This window comes from Oryzias latipes, chromosome 1 (genome assembly GCF_053564925.1).
Source record: "Oryzias latipes strain Hd-rR chromosome 1, Olatipes_Hd-rR_3.1".
NCBI classification, from domain to species: Eukaryota; Metazoa; Chordata; class Actinopteri; order Beloniformes; family Adrianichthyidae; genus Oryzias; species Oryzias latipes.
This window is the reverse complement of record NC_136237.1, coordinates 22,190,629-22,211,140: the sequence shown is the minus strand read 5'-3', so window position 1 is coordinate 22,211,140 and position 20,512 is coordinate 22,190,629. Positions and strand designations below refer to the sequence as shown.

General features: G+C 41.3%; 2 protein-coding genes across 6 annotated transcripts in view; one reads left to right on the top strand and one right to left on the bottom strand.

The window, feature by feature from the left end:
- Window positions 1–10,022, top strand: part of LOC144981239 (serine/threonine-protein kinase DCLK2-like) — a 31,675-nt gene extending 21,653 nt beyond the window's left edge. For 2 of the 4 annotated variants that reach the window (XM_011476661.4, XM_011476672.4), the window contains 11 exons: window positions 296–383; window positions 489–594; window positions 2,286–2,343; window positions 2,614–2,733; window positions 2,810–2,956; window positions 3,038–3,171; window positions 3,260–3,337; window positions 3,908–4,004; window positions 6,093–6,173; window positions 6,254–6,367; window positions 8,189–8,830. In XM_011476661.4, the coding sequence (XP_011474963.2) occupies window positions 296–383; window positions 489–594; window positions 2,286–2,343; window positions 2,614–2,733; window positions 2,810–2,956; window positions 3,038–3,171; window positions 3,260–3,337; window positions 3,908–4,004; window positions 6,093–6,173; window positions 6,254–6,367; window positions 8,189–8,692 (1,527 nt within the window). In that variant the 3' untranslated portion in view covers window positions 8,693–8,830. Of the gene's footprint in view, window positions 1–295; window positions 384–488; window positions 595–2,285; window positions 2,344–2,613; window positions 2,734–2,809; window positions 2,957–3,037; window positions 3,172–3,259; window positions 3,338–3,907; window positions 4,005–6,092; window positions 6,174–6,253; window positions 6,368–8,174 lie in introns of all 4 variants that reach the window. The other 2 variants (XM_011476666.4, XM_078951468.1) reach the window with 2 other exon arrangements.
- An 81-nt stretch (window positions 10,023–10,103) lies between these two features.
- Window positions 10,104–20,512, bottom strand: part of LOC144994278 (lipopolysaccharide-responsive and beige-like anchor protein) — a 171,285-nt gene continuing 160,876 nt past the window's right edge. For both annotated transcript variants that reach the window (XM_078951454.1, XM_078951459.1), the window contains exons 52-56: window positions 18,545–18,712; window positions 15,916–16,014; window positions 14,913–15,109; window positions 12,438–12,589; window positions 10,104–11,112 (exon numbers count right to left, since the gene is read on the bottom strand). In XM_078951454.1, the coding sequence (XP_078807580.1) occupies window positions 11,022–11,112; window positions 12,438–12,589; window positions 14,913–15,109; window positions 15,916–16,014; window positions 18,545–18,712 (707 nt within the window). In that variant the 3' untranslated portion in view covers window positions 10,104–11,021. The remainder of the gene's footprint in view (window positions 11,113–12,437; window positions 12,590–14,912; window positions 15,110–15,915; window positions 16,015–18,544; window positions 18,713–20,512) is intronic.

Genomic DNA, 20,512 nt, shown 5'->3' with positions numbered 1-20,512 from the left:
GTACTTTATGGGACTAGGTTTAAAGAATTGATTAATTGACTTGGGTTTTGTGATGGTCCCTTGCAGCTGCTTTTACTTTTAACCAACAGCGTTGTATTTTTTCAATCACAATTAAAAATTCTGGATTTGATGATAGCGCTCCACTAAATAAATGTTCAGACAATTTTCCTTTAGTCAAAATGTTGAATAAACATCAACACATGTGAAAGTTTTCAAAATCATTCAATGACGTTTTCCTGACTTCTGATCTTATCCGTGTCCATCTTTATTTGTTCGTCTTTGTTTCATCCTGTAGATTCCTCCGCTACATCTTATGTCCTTAACCAATGAAAACGGCTCGCTCGGCAATCACCAGGAGAAAACCATTCAGCTCAGTCCAGAGGGTACACTTAATGCTGTGTTACTGCACACAGCATGGGGTCATTTTTGGAGGGATTTGATCTAATCTAATTGTTTTTCCTGCGATAACCTCTGTGTGTTTTTTGTAGTCAATGGAAACCAACATGAGCTATCCTCAGTTCTGTACCAAAAGTATGAGGTTGGAAAAGTAATTGGAGATGGCAACTTTGCTGTGGTCAGAGAGTGTGTGGAGAGGTAACGTAGCAAGACTCTTTTCCTTTCTTACAGCATGAATGAAAAAGACGCCTGTTCAAAAATGTTACATAAGATCTAGATAAACACTAGGCATGTAATGTGTGTTCAAAAACGCGCTAAATTTGCTAAATGGGCATTCATTTCTTTTTTTAAACTTTTTTTATTAAATAAAAGGAGATAAGTAAACCACAAACTCATTTAGAAATAAGAAAATATTAAATACAAAAAAGGTACTAATGAAATAAATGAGAAAACTGTGGTAACAGCCTTAACCATTCGCCACACCAGCGCTCAGTCGACCTCTAGATTATAAGGAAGTGTCAAGGGTCCCAGGTCACATGAAGCGCCTTAGGTGAACCTTGAAGTGAGTATCTTAGCTTCTCAAATTTGAGATTATAAGTTTGAGATTATAAAGCAACCCAGCTTTAAATCTTTTAGATGAAAATGTTAACGTTTTACATCCAATGCCTCCAAAATCATCAAACTCTCGACTAAATTATTAAAATGTTTTAGCATCAGTCCTCTGCACTGTTTTAAACGTTTTTCATGTTGGAGGGAAACTCTGGTTTACTCCATCAGCTAAACCTCTTTCACACCTCGACACCCTAGAAAACAGCTAAAGCTTCTACACACAGACAGACAGCAGTAGAACTTATTTTGTAGCCATACAAACTGCATTCCAACACCACATCTGAACAAATTAAAACATGCAGAACTGTAAGTATTTGGGACATTAGGCTCATGTATTGTGAAGAGAAAGAATCTACTGTAAAGGTGCAGCAGAAAGTTGCTAAGCTGTCAGGCTCGGTGCATTCAGACCTTATCAGCAGATGAGTGTCATTTAGCCACAGACGCCATGCAGATTTTCTTCTGCTTGTTATTTTGCATTCTTGTTGTCCTGTCAGTGTTTCTAGAGATGCTTCTGGTGGAAGTCAGTGCTCTGATTTGTTCGCTCTTTTCAGATTGCATTGCGTTGTCTGTTCACTCAAAGTGTGAGTTGTATTTCATAGTTTATGGTTATGAGGATCATCTAAGCATGGAATGAGGAATAGAAGAGTTGTGTCAACAAACCTTTGTTAGTTTTTCTTTGCCTAAAGGTGGGTGCATTTGATGAGACAAAAAGTCTTTTGCCACGTTCAGACTGGCCTTGGCAACGAGCATTTAAGTGAACACTTCCAATGAAAAGTCCATGTAAACGGGCGTAAATGCACGTTTTGGGCTTCTGCGCTGAAAACTCTCACGTTCACGTGTCGCCACACAAGTTTTTAAGACCATTTTCGGGCTCTTACGTGCAAAATGCACGGCAACTGAACGTGTGTTAAAAGTTAAACCAGTACAACCGTTCGGGGAATTGGATTTGGCAATTGCGTATAGATGGTGTACCTTTTTAATTCATGGAAGTGCCAACCGTTTAAAAATTGATCATGGAGGAGAAATTAATAATAGTGGTTTGTGCCCAGATGGATTTATATGACACCAAGTGTAGTGTTCTTGAACGCGCATCACATGCCCACTGTGTTCATAGCATTTGACTGTAATTCCTCCTCAACCACTTCCCCTTCTCGTATCTTCTCCTGTGTGTCTCTGGGCTCTTTACTCAAAGCTCTCTTGATTTTAAATTACAGACCACAAAGCTTTTATTTTTTAGTATTGCTTTTATTGCTCTCCCTAATTTCAGTATTTCTGTCCAGGTCCACAGGGAAAGAGTTTGCTCTGAAGATCATCGACAAAGCTCGATGCAGGGGAAAGGTTTGGCTCTTTTATCCTCCCCTTCTCCTCCCAGTTCACTGCATTCCTTCAAGCTGCTCTCACACATTTTTACTCAGAGAGGCGCATGTAAGGAATACCCGTCACTATCCCTGCCATGCATTATTAACAGGCAGCTCAGTGTTCTGTCTTTTTCTGACCAAGTCAGGTCTTCAAGTATCTTCACACGCATGACACTTATTCTAATGCGACAAGTGACAGCAGTGCAGACTCTGTTGTGAATGAGCGGGTGTGGTGTGTGTGCTTCCTCAGGAGCATCTCATAGAGAATGAAGTTGCTGTTCTGAGGAAGGTGAAGCACCCCAACATCGTCATGCTGGTGGAGGAGATGGTCACGCCCTCTGAGCTCTGCCTGGTTATGGAGCTGGTAAAGGTGAGTTTTTCAGTTTGTTTTTTTTCTGCCTTCTTTTGTACGATGACGTTAAAACTCTGTATGTATATTTGGACAGGATGGGGATCTTTTTGATGCCATCACGTCTTCAGCCAAATACACAGAGAGAGATGCTAGCATGATGGTCTGCAATCTGGCTGGAGCTCTGAAGTATCTGCACAGTATGAACATCGTCCACAGAGACATTAAACCAGAGAACCTGCTGGTAAACTCCAACAAACGCAATCCTATTGATTTATTTCACAAATCCAGCTTCTCCATGTTTCAACTGAGTGTTTCACTTCAGGTGTATGAGCATCACGATGGCACCAAGTCATTGAAGCTGGGAGACTTTGGGCTGGCCACAGTGGTGGAGGGGCCGCTGTATACTGTGTGTGGCACCCCCACGTATGTGGCTCCAGAAATCATTGCTGAAACCGGGTAAACAGGACACCTCATAGTTCTCAGTGTAGATGCAAAGTATAACCAGTGTGTGCTTTCACTGTGTGTGTGTTGTTTTTTTCCACAGGTACGGTCTGAAAGTAGATATCTGGGCAGCGGGGGTGATCACTTACATCCTTCTGTGTGGCTTCCCCCCGTTTAGGAGGTACTTCCTTCCTTTTTCTTTGCTTTGTTTGAGCGTGTCGACAGAAAATTCCAGCTGCAACTCTGCAACATGGATTATTAAGACGATAAAGAATCAACTCTTTTTAAATAAAAAAAAAGAATTATAGTATTGGTAAGTTATTAGATATTATTTTTATTGCATATAATGATTTTTTTTTTTACACTTATAAAAACCTGCCATGTATCTATATGCATAAATAGTGCATTTGATATGTGCACATATATATATGCACAAGTATATAGGTATTGACAGATGTGCAAACATTGATAGGAAGAGAGAGTTTTTATAAATTTGTAGGGAATTTTTAAATTTATGTTGATGTATTTGAAGCCATAAACTGACTTCAAGTGATTGATCAAACTCTTCACATGTCAGATGTCTCCTGTTATCTTGTTAGGAACTCACAGCATCAGTAACATTACAACCAAGCTGTGACAAACCCAATAAACGTTTTTTGAACAGATGATATGAATGCTTGCTTCCATAGCAGCTGTGAAATCTGTTGTGTGCCCTGAATAACTGTTTTATTTGAATTCTTCCTTGTTCTAGTGAGAACAACCAACAAGAGGAGCTGTTTGATCAGATCCTTCTCGGCCAACTTGAATTTCCGAGTCCTTACTGGGACAACGTCTCCCACTCTGCAAAGGTCGGAGCTGAGGGTCACCTTTGAAGACACAACTGCCTTTTTGATCCAAATCTGTGTGATCTTAACCCGTTCGCCATGCTGACGGCAAGGAGTGGTTGCAGAAAGTTTAGAACTGCTGTCCAGCTGCTGTTATTTGAACACCCAAATACTCATCACTCTCTGTGCAGTTGTTCAAACTGCTGACTGATAACCTACGGCTGTGGATCGGTTACCTCACACAGCTGATATGAAGCTGCTAAGATCTTGTGTTTGCAGCGTAGCATGAAGTGACGCTCAGCTTTCTCATGTGGTGGTGACTAGTGATGCTGCAAAGTTAAGCCACAAAGTCACAAAATCCTGATCTTTTACATTTCAACAACTGAATAACTGGGCAGATGTACGGTGGCCCTGAAGTGCCAACACAAATGTATATTAAAGATCGAAAAGACCATTTAAAAAGTAAAATAAATAAACAAGGGAAATAAGCAAACAAAATATAAAGGAAAACATTTTAAAAAACAGAAGTAATTTTCAAAAATCCAAATAACATTTCAAAAAGATGAAACAATATAAGAAACTGGAAAAGGGAGCTATTATGGGACATCACAGATTGGATGATGACATTTGTTCACCTTTTCAACAGGAAAGTTATTATCGTGGCAATTTCTTCCAACAAATAATATTTCTTTACACTTTTGGCCACACCCACTGCAAATGTTTAATTACTCGATCAACTCTTTATCACAGTTCAGGCAAAACATTCTTCTTCTTTCAGACTTCTTCAAAATTAAATCATCATCATCTGATCGGTGGTATCCCATAATAGCTACCTGTTCCAGTTTTATTTTGTTTCATTTTTTAACATTTCATTTTGATTTATGGACATTTCTTTTGTTTTCTTTTTGGTTTCTGCAATTTGGTTTTACTTTCTTAAATGTTTTTTTTTAAGCTTTTTTTTTATTGTCAAAGTGATCTTAAATGCATTAATATGGGATTTTGTGATAGCCACTGGCTATAAAAGGTAAATAAAAGTGAAGTAGATAAAATGAACGTGTAGTTTCCAAAGCTGCTGCATCTAAAGTCACTTCTACAGAACCTGCTGCTCTGAGTACATTTTTATATTTAAGGATAAATCTCATGAGAAAACTCCAGAGCCACATGCAGCTCTTTTGTTCTTTTGGCTATAAAGGAAAATGTTGATGATTTAAAAACATAATGGTTTTTTAGTTTTTGGTTAATTTGTTTTAGGTTTGAGGTTTTGTCATTTATGTTTAGATTTTTTACAGATCAGGTAAATGATGGTAAAAAGTATAAAATTTCTGTCAGTAGTTTATTGTTAGATTGAGTTTAAAGTACATATTTGTATCTTTTGCTGCACAACAGTGTTTAGTTGCTGTTCACAGGTAAAATTCTTCAAGTGTAGAATTATATTTAAACACATAGATTTTTTGGGGTTTGTCATGTTAATATTCTATCAAAAAAGAACAAGAAGGATGAAAATGCACCAAAGTCATGATAGAAAATGTCATATATGACTTTGACTATGACTACATTCTTAATTAAAAAAAATATTAAATCTGCTGCAGCAGGGGGGTCTTATTTGACACACTGTGTATTTTATTTTGAAAGGAACTTAAATATGCTGCTTTAAAAATTAGAAGTTAAAACTTATATAAGTAGTAAAATTTGAGTGTTTATTTACGTGACTATTTAATGGCTAAATTTAATAAATAAATAGCTTAATGGTCAGATAAACATAAATAAGTGTATTTTTCTAAATGGGGAGGTGGAATATTCAGCTCTTGTTAGATTTTGATAAAAATGTCTCTTTTTAATGTGAAAGGTTGCAGCTCCCGGCACTCAGAGAAGAAGCGTGACCCTTTCACTGAAAAGGCTGCTTTTCTTACAGAAAAATGAATGGTGTAACTTTTTGTCAGTGATAGATTTAACTTAACACAAATATGATCAAACATATGCAGAAGCTTATTTTGGAAAAGATTAGTACGAAAAGCAGATGCCACTCCTAACTTTGTAAACTTGTGATGAATATTCATTTCTGCTAATGTTTTGAACTGTTTTTAACCAGATCTTGTTTGTGTGCTCCTGTAGAACCTGATCGAGGGGATGCTGCAGACCAACGTGGACGCCCGGCACACGGCTCAGAGCGTCCTTTCACACCCATGGGTCACGGTACTCCGCAGCCGCCTTTGCACGCTTGCGCGGTGAGACTTCTGCAGCGTAACATGTCCTGTCCAAACCCCTCCATGCAGGAGGACGCAGTCACAGAAAACAACATGAAGATGGAGGTGACGGGGAAACTGAAGACTCACTTTAACAGCGCACCAAAGCACAGCTGTGCCCCGGCTGGAGTGTCTGTCATCATGGTGAGCAGACCGGCTCAGATTAGTACATTTGGTCCAACTGCGAGAACGTCCTAACATGGCTTTAATCAGGAGAGCTGCCAGGAGAGGGAAGGTTTGACCCAGATACCCATCGCTTGAGCTCATCTCCCATATTTCATGTCAGTTCTGTATTCTTCTGGATTAACTCTCAGCAGCATCTCTGCCCTCTTTGGCATCAGCGTACAGGTCTATGGGACGTATGGTGCTGCAGATACGTCATGTAGGGTAAAAATCTCCTCATTCCTTCCCTGCATCTCTTTTGGGTCACACTCGGGTCTGTCTGAGGTGAAAGGGAGGGGACGACCCCCCCCCCCCCCCCCACACCCCCCATTTTGTGGTTTGTAGCTCCTCTTCACAATAAGATTTATCTCATTTGACAGTTTGAGGTGTAAATGTGGGCCGAGGCCTCCTCTTCCTCCCTCATCCTCACCCCCCCTCTCTCCACTTACCTGACCCAGGACCACAGGGGACGCCTGGAGCGTAAAGCCTGGTACAAACACCCCTCCTCCCCTTTTCCTCCACCCATCACCCTCCCCGTCCACTTCCTCTTCCCAGCTCTGATCTTCCTCTGCAGCCGTCGCCCTTCCTCCCCAACCTCCTCTTCCTTCCTTCCTGTGACATTCTCAGGTCCCCGTTCTTCCTCTGCGCTGTCGTCTCTCTTTCTAACAGTGGAGGGTCGTGACAGCGTTGTGGGTTTTTTTTAGACTTTCAGCTTTTCTGTTAATGTTTAATCACAACACGCGTGTCAGACAAGCCAAGTTTCCTCCCTTTCTGCATCGTTAGTTTCTAATAAATGAATTTGCCAGAGTTTGTATTCTTAGGAGACAAACTGTTTACTTTGATGTTTTGGCACCACCTTGAGGAAGGGATGGAGATGACACAGATTTTCCTAAAATAACTAAATACTCTGTTTTACTTTTCCGCTGGTTACAGATTTGAGAAATAATTGAACATTTCTGGAAGCATTTTAATTTTGCTGGGTTGGTAGAAAGCAGAAAAATGAGAATCTCAGGATTTGAATGACGTTCAAATCCTAAGCAGCAGAGCAGATTTTCCAGGTTTATCAGTGGAATCTATCAGCTAAAAAAGAGGTGGACAACCAGAACTGACATTCCTAATCCCATCAAATTCCAAACATATCTGCAGGTCTTTGGAATGATGAAGCTGTGGTGGTTTCCTATTTGTTATTGTAATGAAATTGGTTATTTTTGCCTCTTTTATCAAAGTGAAAAAACATCAACTTAAGCTTAATAAACCAACTCAGTTGTATTGGTTGTTGTGTTGCATTCTCTAAATTCCTTCTCGGTCCCGTCAGTGAACTCAGACTTTTGATGTGGAAGGAAGTTGTTCCAGCTTCCTTCCTTCTTTTTTATGTGTCTGCATATATCATATTTCCCTTCTTTTTTATTTTAGACTTTTTTATACCGAAAGAAAAAAAGGTTTTCCTTTTAATTCAAGTAAAAACGTTCCTCTGGTTTTTATTAAAAGAAAACCTACCAATATCACATTGCAACCAGTTTCCATAGAATCTCATGTTTTTAATCCCAAATCTGGCTCAGTTTCGTCTTTATAATAATTTTGTGACCATTAAATTGGCTTGGAGTTTCTTTTTTCTAAAGTTCCAGCTCAATTCTTTCTAATGAACAGCTGCTGCTGCACATGGTTTAAGTTAACAGTCTTTGAAGCAGGAACAAGTGAATGTCTCTCATTTGTCTTCTACTTGATCTTCTGTGTTTTCATCAGCTTCTGTAAAACTGGCTCTAAAAGAAGGGATAGTAACATAATCCAGTCTGTTTCCTCCAGAACACCGCTCTAGATAAGGAGACTCTTCAGGTCAGCGCCCGCGGTTCCGAAGCTCCAAGTTCTCCTGAAGGAAATCCGCTTGATGCTCCTGTGTTGGTTCCGCCGGTGTTGTGCGCTGAAGTTTTAAAATCTCCAACCGAGACGGCTTCTCCTGACGACCCCACCTCCTTCACCTGCAACCCTCCCCCTGACATCCATCCCAATCAGCCTATCCCGTTTCCCGTTTCGTCTCTGCCTGAAGAGGAGTGGCACTCGTCTGTCCCAGCAGCTTCTGCTTCACCTTCAGAGGCCACGCCCTCCTCTCCAGTTAAGCCTCTTTGTGTCACATCCCCTTCCCCCGTCTCACCCCTCCAACCGGCACTTTTCTTCCCACTCTCATCCCCCACCACTGAGGAGCCCCCCTCCATCCACCCGGCTCTATTCCCCTCTCCTCCTTCAACTCCACCCGCTGACCCTCCCTCCCCTGATCCCCTGCTGGACGACAAATATCTGGAAAGACTCTGACGATTTATCCAGAAGTCCCCGTCAGACTGGAAAACTACCACCGAGGGTAAACTGAGCCAGTGTGTCCACAGAGAAGAGGGGGCTGCTTTTATTTATTCCGAGTGAACAAAGGACGACAAATGAGCTTTTTCTGAGTGATTTGTCTTTTGAAGTGATAAGTTAAAGTTACACTGATGTGCTTTCCCCAGAGTCCCAGCTGTTTGCCTTTTTTTGTTAAATTATTCACCGTAACCCTTGTGCTATCCTAGGCACTTTAACATTGGGAGTTGGGTCATCTAGACCCACTAGACAGTGCGCTGAACCTTTCTTCTTCAATGATTTGTGATCTTCACTGGTGTCCATGGATTACATGAAATACTCTTCACCTTTATCCACCTTTGTCATGTTAGGGATAACACGTCAATGTAAGGGGGGGGGTCATCTAAGAAAGCACAAGGGTTAAAGAAGCCCTCATGGTGCTTATATCGCTTGTTCTAGTCAGAACTGGAGGCGCATCAAACGTGATGAGCAGCAAGTATTTTAATGCAAAAATATCTGCACATTAGCAGCTACAGTTTTACTTTTTGGGTCAACCTTTCCTCAAAAAAAAAGGTAGTTTTCATGAGAGGAGGAGCTTATTTAACTGATTTTTGTTGTTGCAATACTTGTAAAGGAAATCTTCACCTAATTTAAAAATTCTCATTCATGTCCTGATGCTGAAGCCATTTCTTTTTTAAGACATGTTTGCTGCTCGAGTGTTACTGACTTGATCTGTGAACATTGTGCTGCAGGACTTTTCTGCTGGACAGGTTTGCAGGTTTTGTCCATTTTATTCATTTAAAAATCAATATTTTTGAATGCACCTCCACCTTGCTACACACTGTATTTGAGCTGACCTCATTTTAAAGCTGAGTCTGTTTTTTTGTGTGGTTGAGCTTTCCTCTCTGCCTTTCTGTACACTGTGGATTCAGATCCAAGCTGCAGCTTTGCTCCTTTGAGGACCTTACAACTAAAGCACAGGAATAACAGCATGACGCTTTTGAGGTCAACAGGAGAAACACCCCATATTGATCACTTAAAATGGCATTTACTTAAAGCTTAGCTTTAAAAAAACATTTAGAGGAAAATATTTTACCAGAACTTTATCCAGGTTTAAGCAGCTAAAATGTATCACTTACCTCTTCAGTTTTGTCTTTGACTTTTCCGTTTTGGAGCTTTGTTCCATTTCAAATTACGAAAAAATATGTCAAGGAATGTTTTAAATGTCAAAAACTTCAGCAGGTTTTGTTTTTATTGCCTATTATTTTGGATCAGTTTGGAGAAAAATGCAATAAATGTGTCAGCAATCTGGGAGGATGCGTTTTTTTGTGTTTGACCACCAGAGGGTGCTGTGTAGGTGCAGGATTGCCACAGGAAAGACAAATTTCTAACATTTCAAGTTATAAAATGTATATTTTTTAATTTTCAGAAAGTAAAGCACTCCAAAATAATTCCAAAAACAATTATAGTTGATAAAAGCGTTTCCCATACAAGTGGTGATTCAATCCACAGTGAAGCACAAACTTTCAAGACAGGAATGCTTCCCGACCATCAAAATATTTAGTATTTGGTGCTGGAACACATTTCAGTAAAACTCAATTCTGAAATCTGACAGCTGTAAGGAAGAACAAAAAACCCCACAAAGGCCTCCTATATAACTTTGGGTTTCCTAAGATCTTGTGAAAAAAAAAAAAGACTGACATTTTAACAGACTTGATCCTCCGTGTTTGAAGAGTTAACATACTGAGCCACGCAAGGAAACAGATGCGACATTAAATATGGAGGACCACAGTTACAGATATATAAATGTATTTCCCCTCTTCACGTGTTTATCAAGTTTTTATTTTTCTTCACGAACATTTCAGGTCTACCTACTGTGCCAAAACAAGGAAAAATGATGTTGAAGTGAATGATTAATATCTTTCCCCAACAAACACACCTACAGAAAAAAGATCACTCACCCAAAGAAGACAAAACAAATTTCAAAGGTTTGGATTATTAAAATTCACTAATTCCACACACATCCCTCATTTCTTATCTGGAGGAGATGAAAATAGACTTGCAGCTAAAAATAGATCTGTTTCGAACCCCCACCTAAAGATTTATATGAAATCTGATCTACAAAATATCGCAGTGTTGTTTAAAAATAGTTTAATTCTTGTACTACAACTGGACAGATCTTTGTTTCTTCTCATGTGGAGATACATTCAGGAGTTCAGGCTCTCGACAGAAGAGCGCCGTCGATAAGAGGTCACTCTCAAAAACGACTTCATCATCTTCATCCTCCATCACTCTGTGCCATGCTTGGGCCTCAGTACCGGGTCTGGTACTCGTGATGCCACCTGTTGAAGTCGTTGTAGAAGAGAACGATGCTTCCGGACGCCATGCCTGTTATGATGCACCTGCATGAGGAGGAGGAGGAGCATCTCTGATCAAATGATCCTTTATCTACACATTTTAAAAACTGTTAAGGAAATTTGGCATCACAAAAAAGTAATGTTCTTTTAATTATATTTGAAAGAAAAAAAAACAAATACAGTGAAGACTTTCAACGTTTAAAAGTGAATAACTGTATATGTTCTCTCTATAAACAGGATTTTGTTCCTTCTTTGAAAACATTTCTTGCAATTCTTCACGAGTTTAACGCAGCTCAGAATTTGCTTGCACTTCTTTTCAGATACAATTTTATATTTTGTACAATTGAACTTACTTGAAAATTTTATACATAAACGTTTTAGTTTTTCTAACTTCTCTTTGAACTTGAGGAATTAAGTTTGTGACCCAACATATGTTATTTAAGGAAACAAATCGGTGACTTTTTTACTTAATCCTGTTTTTTTATTTCAAGTCAATTAAATTGAAAAGTTATTTAAAAAAAAGAGATTAATTACAAAAAGTAAGAGAAAAGCACAATTAAGTGACAAGAAGATTAAATAAAGACAGAAAAATAAGACTTTATGTTTGTAGATATCTAAAAGATGACGCTGGAATTGGGGGATGTGTCAAGGAGGGTGAGCTGGGGGAGTACAGGGAGGTGGTGCAGGACTTTGTGGAGTGGAGTTGTCAGAATAATCTACACTTGAACATTTCAAAAACAAAGGAGAGAACAAAGGACTGAACCGCCTGATCAGGAAACTGGTAATGTGGTGGGTTTGAGTCTGCAGAGGCTGCTGGTGGAGCTGAAGAAAACCCTGGAGAACACCAGTAACCCCGTTCACCCGGTGTTGTCTGCCTACGCTCACTGCCGAGCTCCACAGAGAGACACTGGAGGTCCTCCAGCAACAAGACTGACAAGTATAACACTGCTGGGAAAGGGGGGGCACAAGGGGGGACATTGCACCCTGGATGTCTACCTGCTATATTATTCTCTTTTTGTTGTTTTTATTGGGTCAATTGTTGGATTTGAACACTTTTTAGCCATTTTCAATGTCTGTCTTAATCTGTGTTAATAGATTCCCTTGGGATCAATAAAGTATCCATCCATCCATCCATCCATCCATCCATCCATCCATCTGAAGTCTTATTATTTCCCCGCTGATTTCACAATTAAGCCACTTTCTGTTCCCCAACATTGACAAAAGCGTAACATAAACCCAAAATACTGGGGGACCAGATTAACCTGGCAAAAAAAAAAAAAGAAGAAATCACAAGACCCACCATCTGTATTTTGTTCTTTTTAACAGGAGATCCTGCTGACCTTTATGGCGTTTCTGGATGTGAGTATTACCTTTGGTCGTGTGACATGGCCATGGAGCGAACGCCAGCATCACAGCCGGGGTAGCTGAAGAGCTGCTTCAGGTTGTAGACCTGCCAGACGCAAATGACGCCTCCATCTCCTCCTGTTAGCAAATACTGGCCATCCCGACTGAGAAGCATGGCCTGCAGGAGACGAGAGCATAGTTAGACGTCCATTTATGAATTCAAATTTCAGAAAAACTTCTAGAAGAAAAATCCGGATTTTTTCACTCCCTTGCACTTCCAGTCCCGATGATGGGGCTTATTTATGTCTTTCATTAAAGCGAAGGCCTCACTTCAAAGTTGCGCGATCAGACAAAATATCCCTCAATCTGTACAGGCCCGGCTCCTCAACAAAGACGGCTCCCCACCGTGAAGCTCTGAGATTTACTCGTCTCATCTGCTTTTCCTTCAAACTGCAGGAGCTGAACGGCCCCCTCAGGAATCAGATATTCACAAATCAAGTCACGACTTGGAGTCTATTAGGGGCACAGCGCAAACTGCAAGCTGAGACCAAAACAGTCGGGAGCATCAATCAACGAGCGGGCCGAGCCGATGAAATGACGAGGCAAAATGGAGGCTCTAAAGGCAGCAAATTACGCTAAAAGCCTTTGTCGTTTGGGCTTTTATGACGGCTCCGTCTTCCCTTCTGCGGCGATGCAGAAGAGGATTCAGAATTCAGAGGCATGTGGGTTGAATCAGGCTGGTGTTAAAGTTCAAGCAGGGATAAGTCCTTTGCAGGGACACAATTTATGACAGAAAACCGTTTTAAAGCTCACAGATGAGGCCTGCAGGCGCTACAGGAGACGTGGAGGATCAGGATCCTCTCATCTGGGAGGATCTTCTGCACATCTTTCAGAAACAAGGTTTAGACAATCTGGAATAGGAATTTTTAAGTTGATTCATCAATGGTTTTTGACATCCCTGTGTGTCGGGTTGAGAAGGTTTCTAGCAGCAGTATCAACATGTACTCATTGTGGATTGGGATGTTTGGAGCTTTTCCTTTCTGGGACACAAACTTTCACCTCAAGTTCAAAGGAGAAAAGTGGGATTTTAAATCAAAAAAGGAAAACAGTTTCTTACAGCATCAAAAGAAATCTACATTTCTATCTGAACCAGAGTTCTCATCCAGCTTTCAAAAGTTGAAAGATGAGCAGAGTATTGTAGCAGTGTTTAATGTGCTGCGAGCGCTCCAACAGAGTCCGTGACCTGACTGCATCGCAGCAGGAGGCCGGAGCGCTGGCAGACCTGTCAGCCCGGCCAGGTAGGAGGCTGCAGACAGACATTATAAATCAATGTTCAGCCGCTGGGCGGTCGGACGAGAAGGCCGGGCCGCTCTGTAGGGGCTAAGATGGCGGCCTGGGCTCAGATGACTGCAAAAATGAGTCCAGCAGAAACACATGCGCTCCTAAGGCCCATATTTTCTACTTCTTTCAGGGAACGGAGGGTGGATTTGGGGGCTGGAGAAGGTAAAAGGTTTAATTTATGGTGCTGTTAATACCCCTGTTACACTGCCACAGGCGGGCGGTGGAATAAAACAGCTGCACTGTGAGACTTGAAAGACTGTAATCCATTCAACATGGCCTCCGTTAGTCCGCCATGCCCGCTTCCAGCACCTCATCTAACCTCTGACTCTGGACCCCTATAAAGTCACACTGCATATATTTTTACTCCGTTTCTGCAGGCCAGGACAAACACTTATTGATCTTTGAGTCGAACTGTGCCAACAATCTATCAAGATGGATTCAGGAAGAAGACCACGAGGGCGGAGCCAGTTGAGAGTCTGACGCTGAGCCGATGATTCCAGCTTTCCAAGCTCTATAATCGAAGGAAACTCAGAGGAAGCTGCCGAGCGAATCTTAAAACCACAGCTGGTGTAGTTTAAAAACATAACTCCAAACTGAACACCCACTGCTTTTCCAGAGCTGCTACCCCCCCCTGAGTGTTTCTGTGTATTTGTTGGGTCAGACTGGGCGGGTTAGGAGCCGGGAGAAAGAGGTTTTTAATAGTAAACAGGCAAGTGGCGGTCTGTCAGAGCCGGATTACTTTCCCAAGCTCAGGCGGAAACAGAGGGCCTGAAAGCAAAGGCGGTAGCGGCTATCTTATGTCGCTTTGGCCACCAGGGAGGAAATCTGGGCAGCGGAGGAATGGGCCGTCCTGCGCTGGAGGGTAGTTAATGATGCCGGCGTCCAGGGCTGACCACTCCTGTGGAATGTTCTCCACCGTCGCCGCAATCCGACCTGACAACAGCGCCCCGGATCAAAAGACACATTTCCTCTGGTGGATGCGGGTGAAAAAAAAAAAGATGTAGAGGCCTCGGTTTTTCCCGAGGCGCGCTGACCTTCACCTCGCTCACAAACAAGCCTTTAATCAGCGCAAGGGCTCTCTGCACAGATGTGGTGCAGACATACATGTGCGAGCGCGCTCTCCCGTATACATCTTGGTGCAGGATCGGACGTTTCCTCACCTTGATGCTGTCCTCCACCTCCATGTGGGCCAGCAGTTTGCCGTTGACGCTGAACAAACAGAACTGCCCCTTCTCGTAGTAAACCACGCAGTGACCCTCGCTGGAGGACTGGATGAGTCGGGGCTGCAGGCAGTTGTCCGGCCCTTCCAGGGTCCGCAGCAGGTCCCCATTCATGGAATGGATCAGACAAGGACCCTCTAAAACACAGACGAGTTCATTTCGTTCACATTCATCTGTTGGTTTGGGAGCAGTGTTGTGTCGTTCTGATTTATTAACAGGGTCATTTTAGAATCAACAGATATTTCAAACATAAATTGCCATGTTTTATTTATTAACCTCAGTAATGCTTATTGGTCCAAACAGACATTAAACTACTTCTGCTCCAAAATACCTTCATTTAACTTCTGCATGAAAGCAAAAACATTAGGAAATTTTATTTTTATCTAGCTGGAAATACATTTAGGTATCAAGGGGTTAAAATAGTAAAAGGAACGGCCAAAGAAGTTCAAAGATGACTACTCTAAAGATTAATTTGGATTTAAAGGTATTGATTTTTTTTTAACAAAACCCTTCTTGTTAAAAAAAGAAGTTAATTAACCACTGACATTTTGAAAACCTGAGAGCAGGAAGCAGAAAAAATTTGCAAACATGTATCAACACTCTAAAGCACATATGAATTTTCTCAAATTTAGATTTAAAGTTAACTTTAAGTCAAGCAAAATCAATTTCGTGGTCCAAAGAGAAATTACAGGAATTATTCTGTTACCCTTAGTTTGTAAATTATTGCACAATAGAATTAAACATTTGTTTCATGCAACTTATCAATATTCGTGAGAGCAGCTTTAGTCAGATGCTGCCACGCCTTAAACTAAAGACTTAGTTATGTGCAAAAAAAGATTTTATTTTGACCAATAATATATTCAAGAAATGATGATTTGATTTTTAATAAAAGCCTCTTTCGGGTGTTTGCGTTAGGTTTGACTGCATTGGAAAGGCGTCTTACCTTTGCAGCCACTGATGACCAGACCCAACTCTGCACAGACGCTGGCACAGGTCACCTCACAGTCGTGGCCCGTCAGGATGGCCCTTGGCGTGGTAAATGCTGCGAGAAAACGTACACAAGCTCAGCTCAAACTCCTTTAGCCACTGGAGGGAGCAAGAGCTACAGAGCTTCTCCACAGATGATTGAATGAATGCAATTCTACTGAAAGGACCGCAATGGAAATGTTTTTTACAAAAAGTTGCTGTGATTGAAACTTAGTTCTTAGTAAACTCTTGTCTAAACTTGAAGTGAACTTTTTCAGAAGTTGTCGCCATAAGCTCCTTTCCCTGTCAACGATGACGGCCTCACTGGATCCAGATGTTTGTGCGTTGGAGAGCCAGACGAGCAGAAAGCTGGAGGGAATGGGATTAAACTTTCTGTCCAAGTCCTGAAATGAGTGTGATTTTCTTTGGGTTGGAGCTGTCAGGGTGAGCCGCAAACATAAAAACTGCTGTTATTTCTCCTTCTTGTCTACTCGGCCTGTGCGAGAGCCAACACACACATAAGCATGCTCATGCACAAAGATGCGGCTTGTTTGCAGCATCATTACTGCGAAACATTTAACAGCAGACGTGTTAGTTTGCCTTGGACGACTGCAGAGGGGTAGTTATCATGACTGCAGCAGCCAATTTAAAGTGGGTTTGTTGTCAAATTCCTCGCAGTGAAACCATATTTTTTGAGATTTACTGTACTAGCTTAAAACGTTTTGATCATTACTGTCTCTAATTAAATAATGCAACATGAAATCGGATCCAGGTTGACTAATAAAGACTACAGTAAACTCTAATTAGATTTAGCAACCCAGTTCACCGAACTCTTTTTAAAAATGAAGATCGTAAAGACGGCTACTCGTCAATGGAATGAAATCCACATTTGCAAGAAAAATGTACTTTTTACATCATTAACTTTCCAGAGAACATTTGCCACTACATGATGTCATTTATTGATGATATTTCTGTTTATTAATATATAAATCAAGGCGTTCAAATATGGCTGCCTGTTTTAGCTACTTTCTTGGTTTAATTTCTAACTACACACGCGATGTTAGACTAGAGACAGTTAAGGTAACTCAAGTTCACAAACAGTATAAACTCAGTTTTACCTCTGAATTTGAGCACAGCTAATAACTAGAGGTTTTGAAACAGCCTCATAATCAGGACTTTGCTTTATTGTGCTGAGAAGCGAATTTCCCCTCCCGAATACAGTAAATAAAAACCCATTTTGATTCAAAAGAGTCCCTTAACGTGTGTGAAATGTGAAATGGTGCAGTGTCTCCATAGGTGCTGGTCTGCACAATAGTTTCTTTTGCATTTATGTGTGTGTGTGTCCACAAACCGTCTAGTTCAGGAGGATCGACTCAGAGGCCGAACGATCACGAAATTAAGTCCACAGTCGGCTTAAGAACAGGACCTCAGAGGAGGAGTTTTAACCCCAAATGGTTCCAGGTGTTGATAGAAAATCTACTGACACTAACTTTGACTATTTTGTTTGTTACAAATTCCACCACAGTGGCAGAATTCAAGCCACATAAAAAGCATGCATGATTTGCCAGCAGATGGCAGCAGTGCCTGTAAAATCCATCAGTGTGACATTCACGCAAATATCAGATCCAACTTTGTGTGAAGCCCATGAAGAGGGTGGAAATGCGAGGAGACGAGAAAGTGCAAGAAGATCACGTGAGTACTCTGACTGAACTGTGTGTGTTTGGTGTTGGAGTTTAAAAGTGGGTTTATGGTTTCAGGTTTGCTGAAGTGCTTTGGGTCTGACGTTGCATCACCTTCATCAGAACAACAGCTGTAATGTCTCACCAACACATGTTTAGAAAAACAACTGGATGATAGGATTTAGATTAGAATATTTCTGTAAAAAGCAATTAGTTTTACTTACTGTCACTTCAGTGAATGATTATTATTTTAAATAAATCCAAATGATCAGAAACAAGTCTATTCAAACAAATGCTGTAAGTTTGAGTTCAGTTTATTCATCTACTCTTTTCGGTTGTAAACCAAGGTGGCTTATTAACCAAATTGCAGTGTGTCATAAATTTGATTCCTTTTGTAATGGATCACTTAATGACACGTACGCCAATCTAAGACGTCCAAATTAGCACCAAGGAGGCCGAGCTCTGACTAATGTGTGTTCAAAGCTTTGATCGTGGCTAATGCCATATATTATGATAAGGAAAGGGAGAGGCCCACGACATTTTTCACTTTTATCGACCAGCGTGACCTTGTGGCCCCTTGGATGGTGGTGAGCTTTCATGTGGCGGCCGTCGACCCCCAGCATCACATTTAGCGTCTCTAAGTGGCCCTCACTTTCACTCGCCCCGATTCTCATGCGCAGCCTGATGCAGAACCGCGTGATATCTGGCACTAGCACACACACACACGTATAGAGTATTGGGAGCTGCTCATGGTGTAACGGCACTGAGAAATCCAATCGGTATGCAGGAGGCCCGGTCTGGTCAAACGAAACTAGGTTACTTTACAGAGAGAGGCCGTAAATCACACAGTCACGACTGTCAGGACAAGAGAAGTGCGCGTGTGCTCGGAGAATCCTCCTCCGGCCGTGCACACGCGTGTGCACTCACTGCCTGGCGTTTCTCCGATGCTGCAGAGCTTTCCGTTCCAGTACCACAGCAGCAAGGTGGCATCTCTGGAGCCTGACAGGATGTAGCAGTCTCCACCAATGTATGACTCGGAGCGGGCAAGGCAGGTCACCACGTCCCGATGGCCAAACACAATCTGAGTTAGTTTTCCTGCAACGAAAAATACAAAAGAAGAGATTTTACACAGCAGCTCTACAAATAGTGCCTGATCTGAAAGGGAAGAGGCTATTTTATTTTTATCCTTTTTGTCGATCACCTCCGTTTGGCAAATTGATCTCCACAAGTCCTCCTGTGAGTTCTCAAAAAGGAATAATGACGCTTGAGGCGTGTGTGTTCGTGCACAGGGTGCTCCTTATGTATATGTAAAGAGGCTAATTGCTGTCAGATTTTAGAAGCGCAGCTCCTCTTGTGTAGCTGTCCAATACTCATTACTCTCCTCAAAGTGTGACCTCGGCAGTCAAATGCCGGATAGTCTGCAGCACACGACATTTTCTCTCTGGCTGTCAGAATCCCCGTCCGCTGGATAATGAAGTTAAAACGATGAAGACGCTGGACTCCACTCCTCCGAGAACAAAGACATCAAAGATGTGAAATGTTTGACGTTTTTATAAACAGTGAAAATAAGTAATGGTGGCTGCTAAGATAATGGCTACCATGCAGCTCATATTAAACGCTCACACACGTGCACCAACACAGATCACACCTGCCCTTGTGTGTATGTGCCATAAGACGCGTCTGGATTTTCGCAGACGTGTACCAATCAAGTTGTGTAATTGATAAAAAAAAAAAAAAAAAAAAATCACTCCGTTCTTTAACCTGGGGGGAATTAGGGGATCCGGGAGGCAGCTGTTGAGCGTGCGTGATTAAACCATGTTCGTGTTCCAGTTGCACACTCTGGTGGCAGCAGCACAATAGAGCCATCTCTATGCTCCTGTTCTTCCCTTCCTCCCTCCTCCAGAGAAAACAGAGAGGGCCTGGCCTGCAGAAATTGAATTGGAGTCTGTTGAATAGATGCATGTAGTATTTCAAATGGGAATTGGGAGGCTGGGGGGGGCCGTGCCGAGAAAATGAAGCTTCAGACAGTTTCATTTAGGACCCCTGACCTGATGGCATTTTTGTTCGTGAGTGTGTGTTTATGTGTACACTTGAATGGATGTGTGTGCAACAGAAAACCAGAGGTGCTCTACTAAAAAAAAGGACAGGTAGATCTTTTTCTTTTTTGTAGAGTTGGGAGAGAATTCCTGCAGGGATTTGAGAACCAGAAGGACCAAGAAAACCATAAAAATGAATTTTGTCGGGATCAAACACATGAATCCTGCATGTAACAGTTAAAAATTGTCACCGGAGTGTCGAGCTGTTAAAAATAATTTTTGAGCAGCAGCTGATTACTGAAGAGGAGGTTACAAAAGACTTGACTTCTGCTTCCACATTGGAATACAGGTCTTAGCTATAACACTGCATTGGTGCATTAATCACATAAAGCACAAAGTCACACATTGTCTTTAGTTAAAACCATTCTAAATGCATCAATAATAAATAGCCCAAGTTGTTTTAAAAATATTGAAGCTGAAACAAAATCCAAAACAATTTTAACAAATGTAACTCAAATGGTGTAAAATAGTAAAAGGGTTTAATAGTCAACATTTAACTCCTGCTGTAGTAAATTAGGATTCCAATTGCAATATAGGTATGTAAATTAAAAAAGAAAGAAAAGTCCCATCCGATCATCTAGTGAGCTATTTTATAAGTGGTCCCAATAGTCTTTCAATCAAGTCAAAATAAAAAACCTGTATCATTTTCTATGAAAGATTCTGCAGAGTTGCAGTAGTTTATTAGAAATTTGCATCACTGGTACAAAGCAACCCCACCGCCCCTTCCCCTCTCTGTTACGGAGCAGATATGTCCTCCGTCTTCACAAAACTGCCACAAGAACATGTTAAAAACACAGAA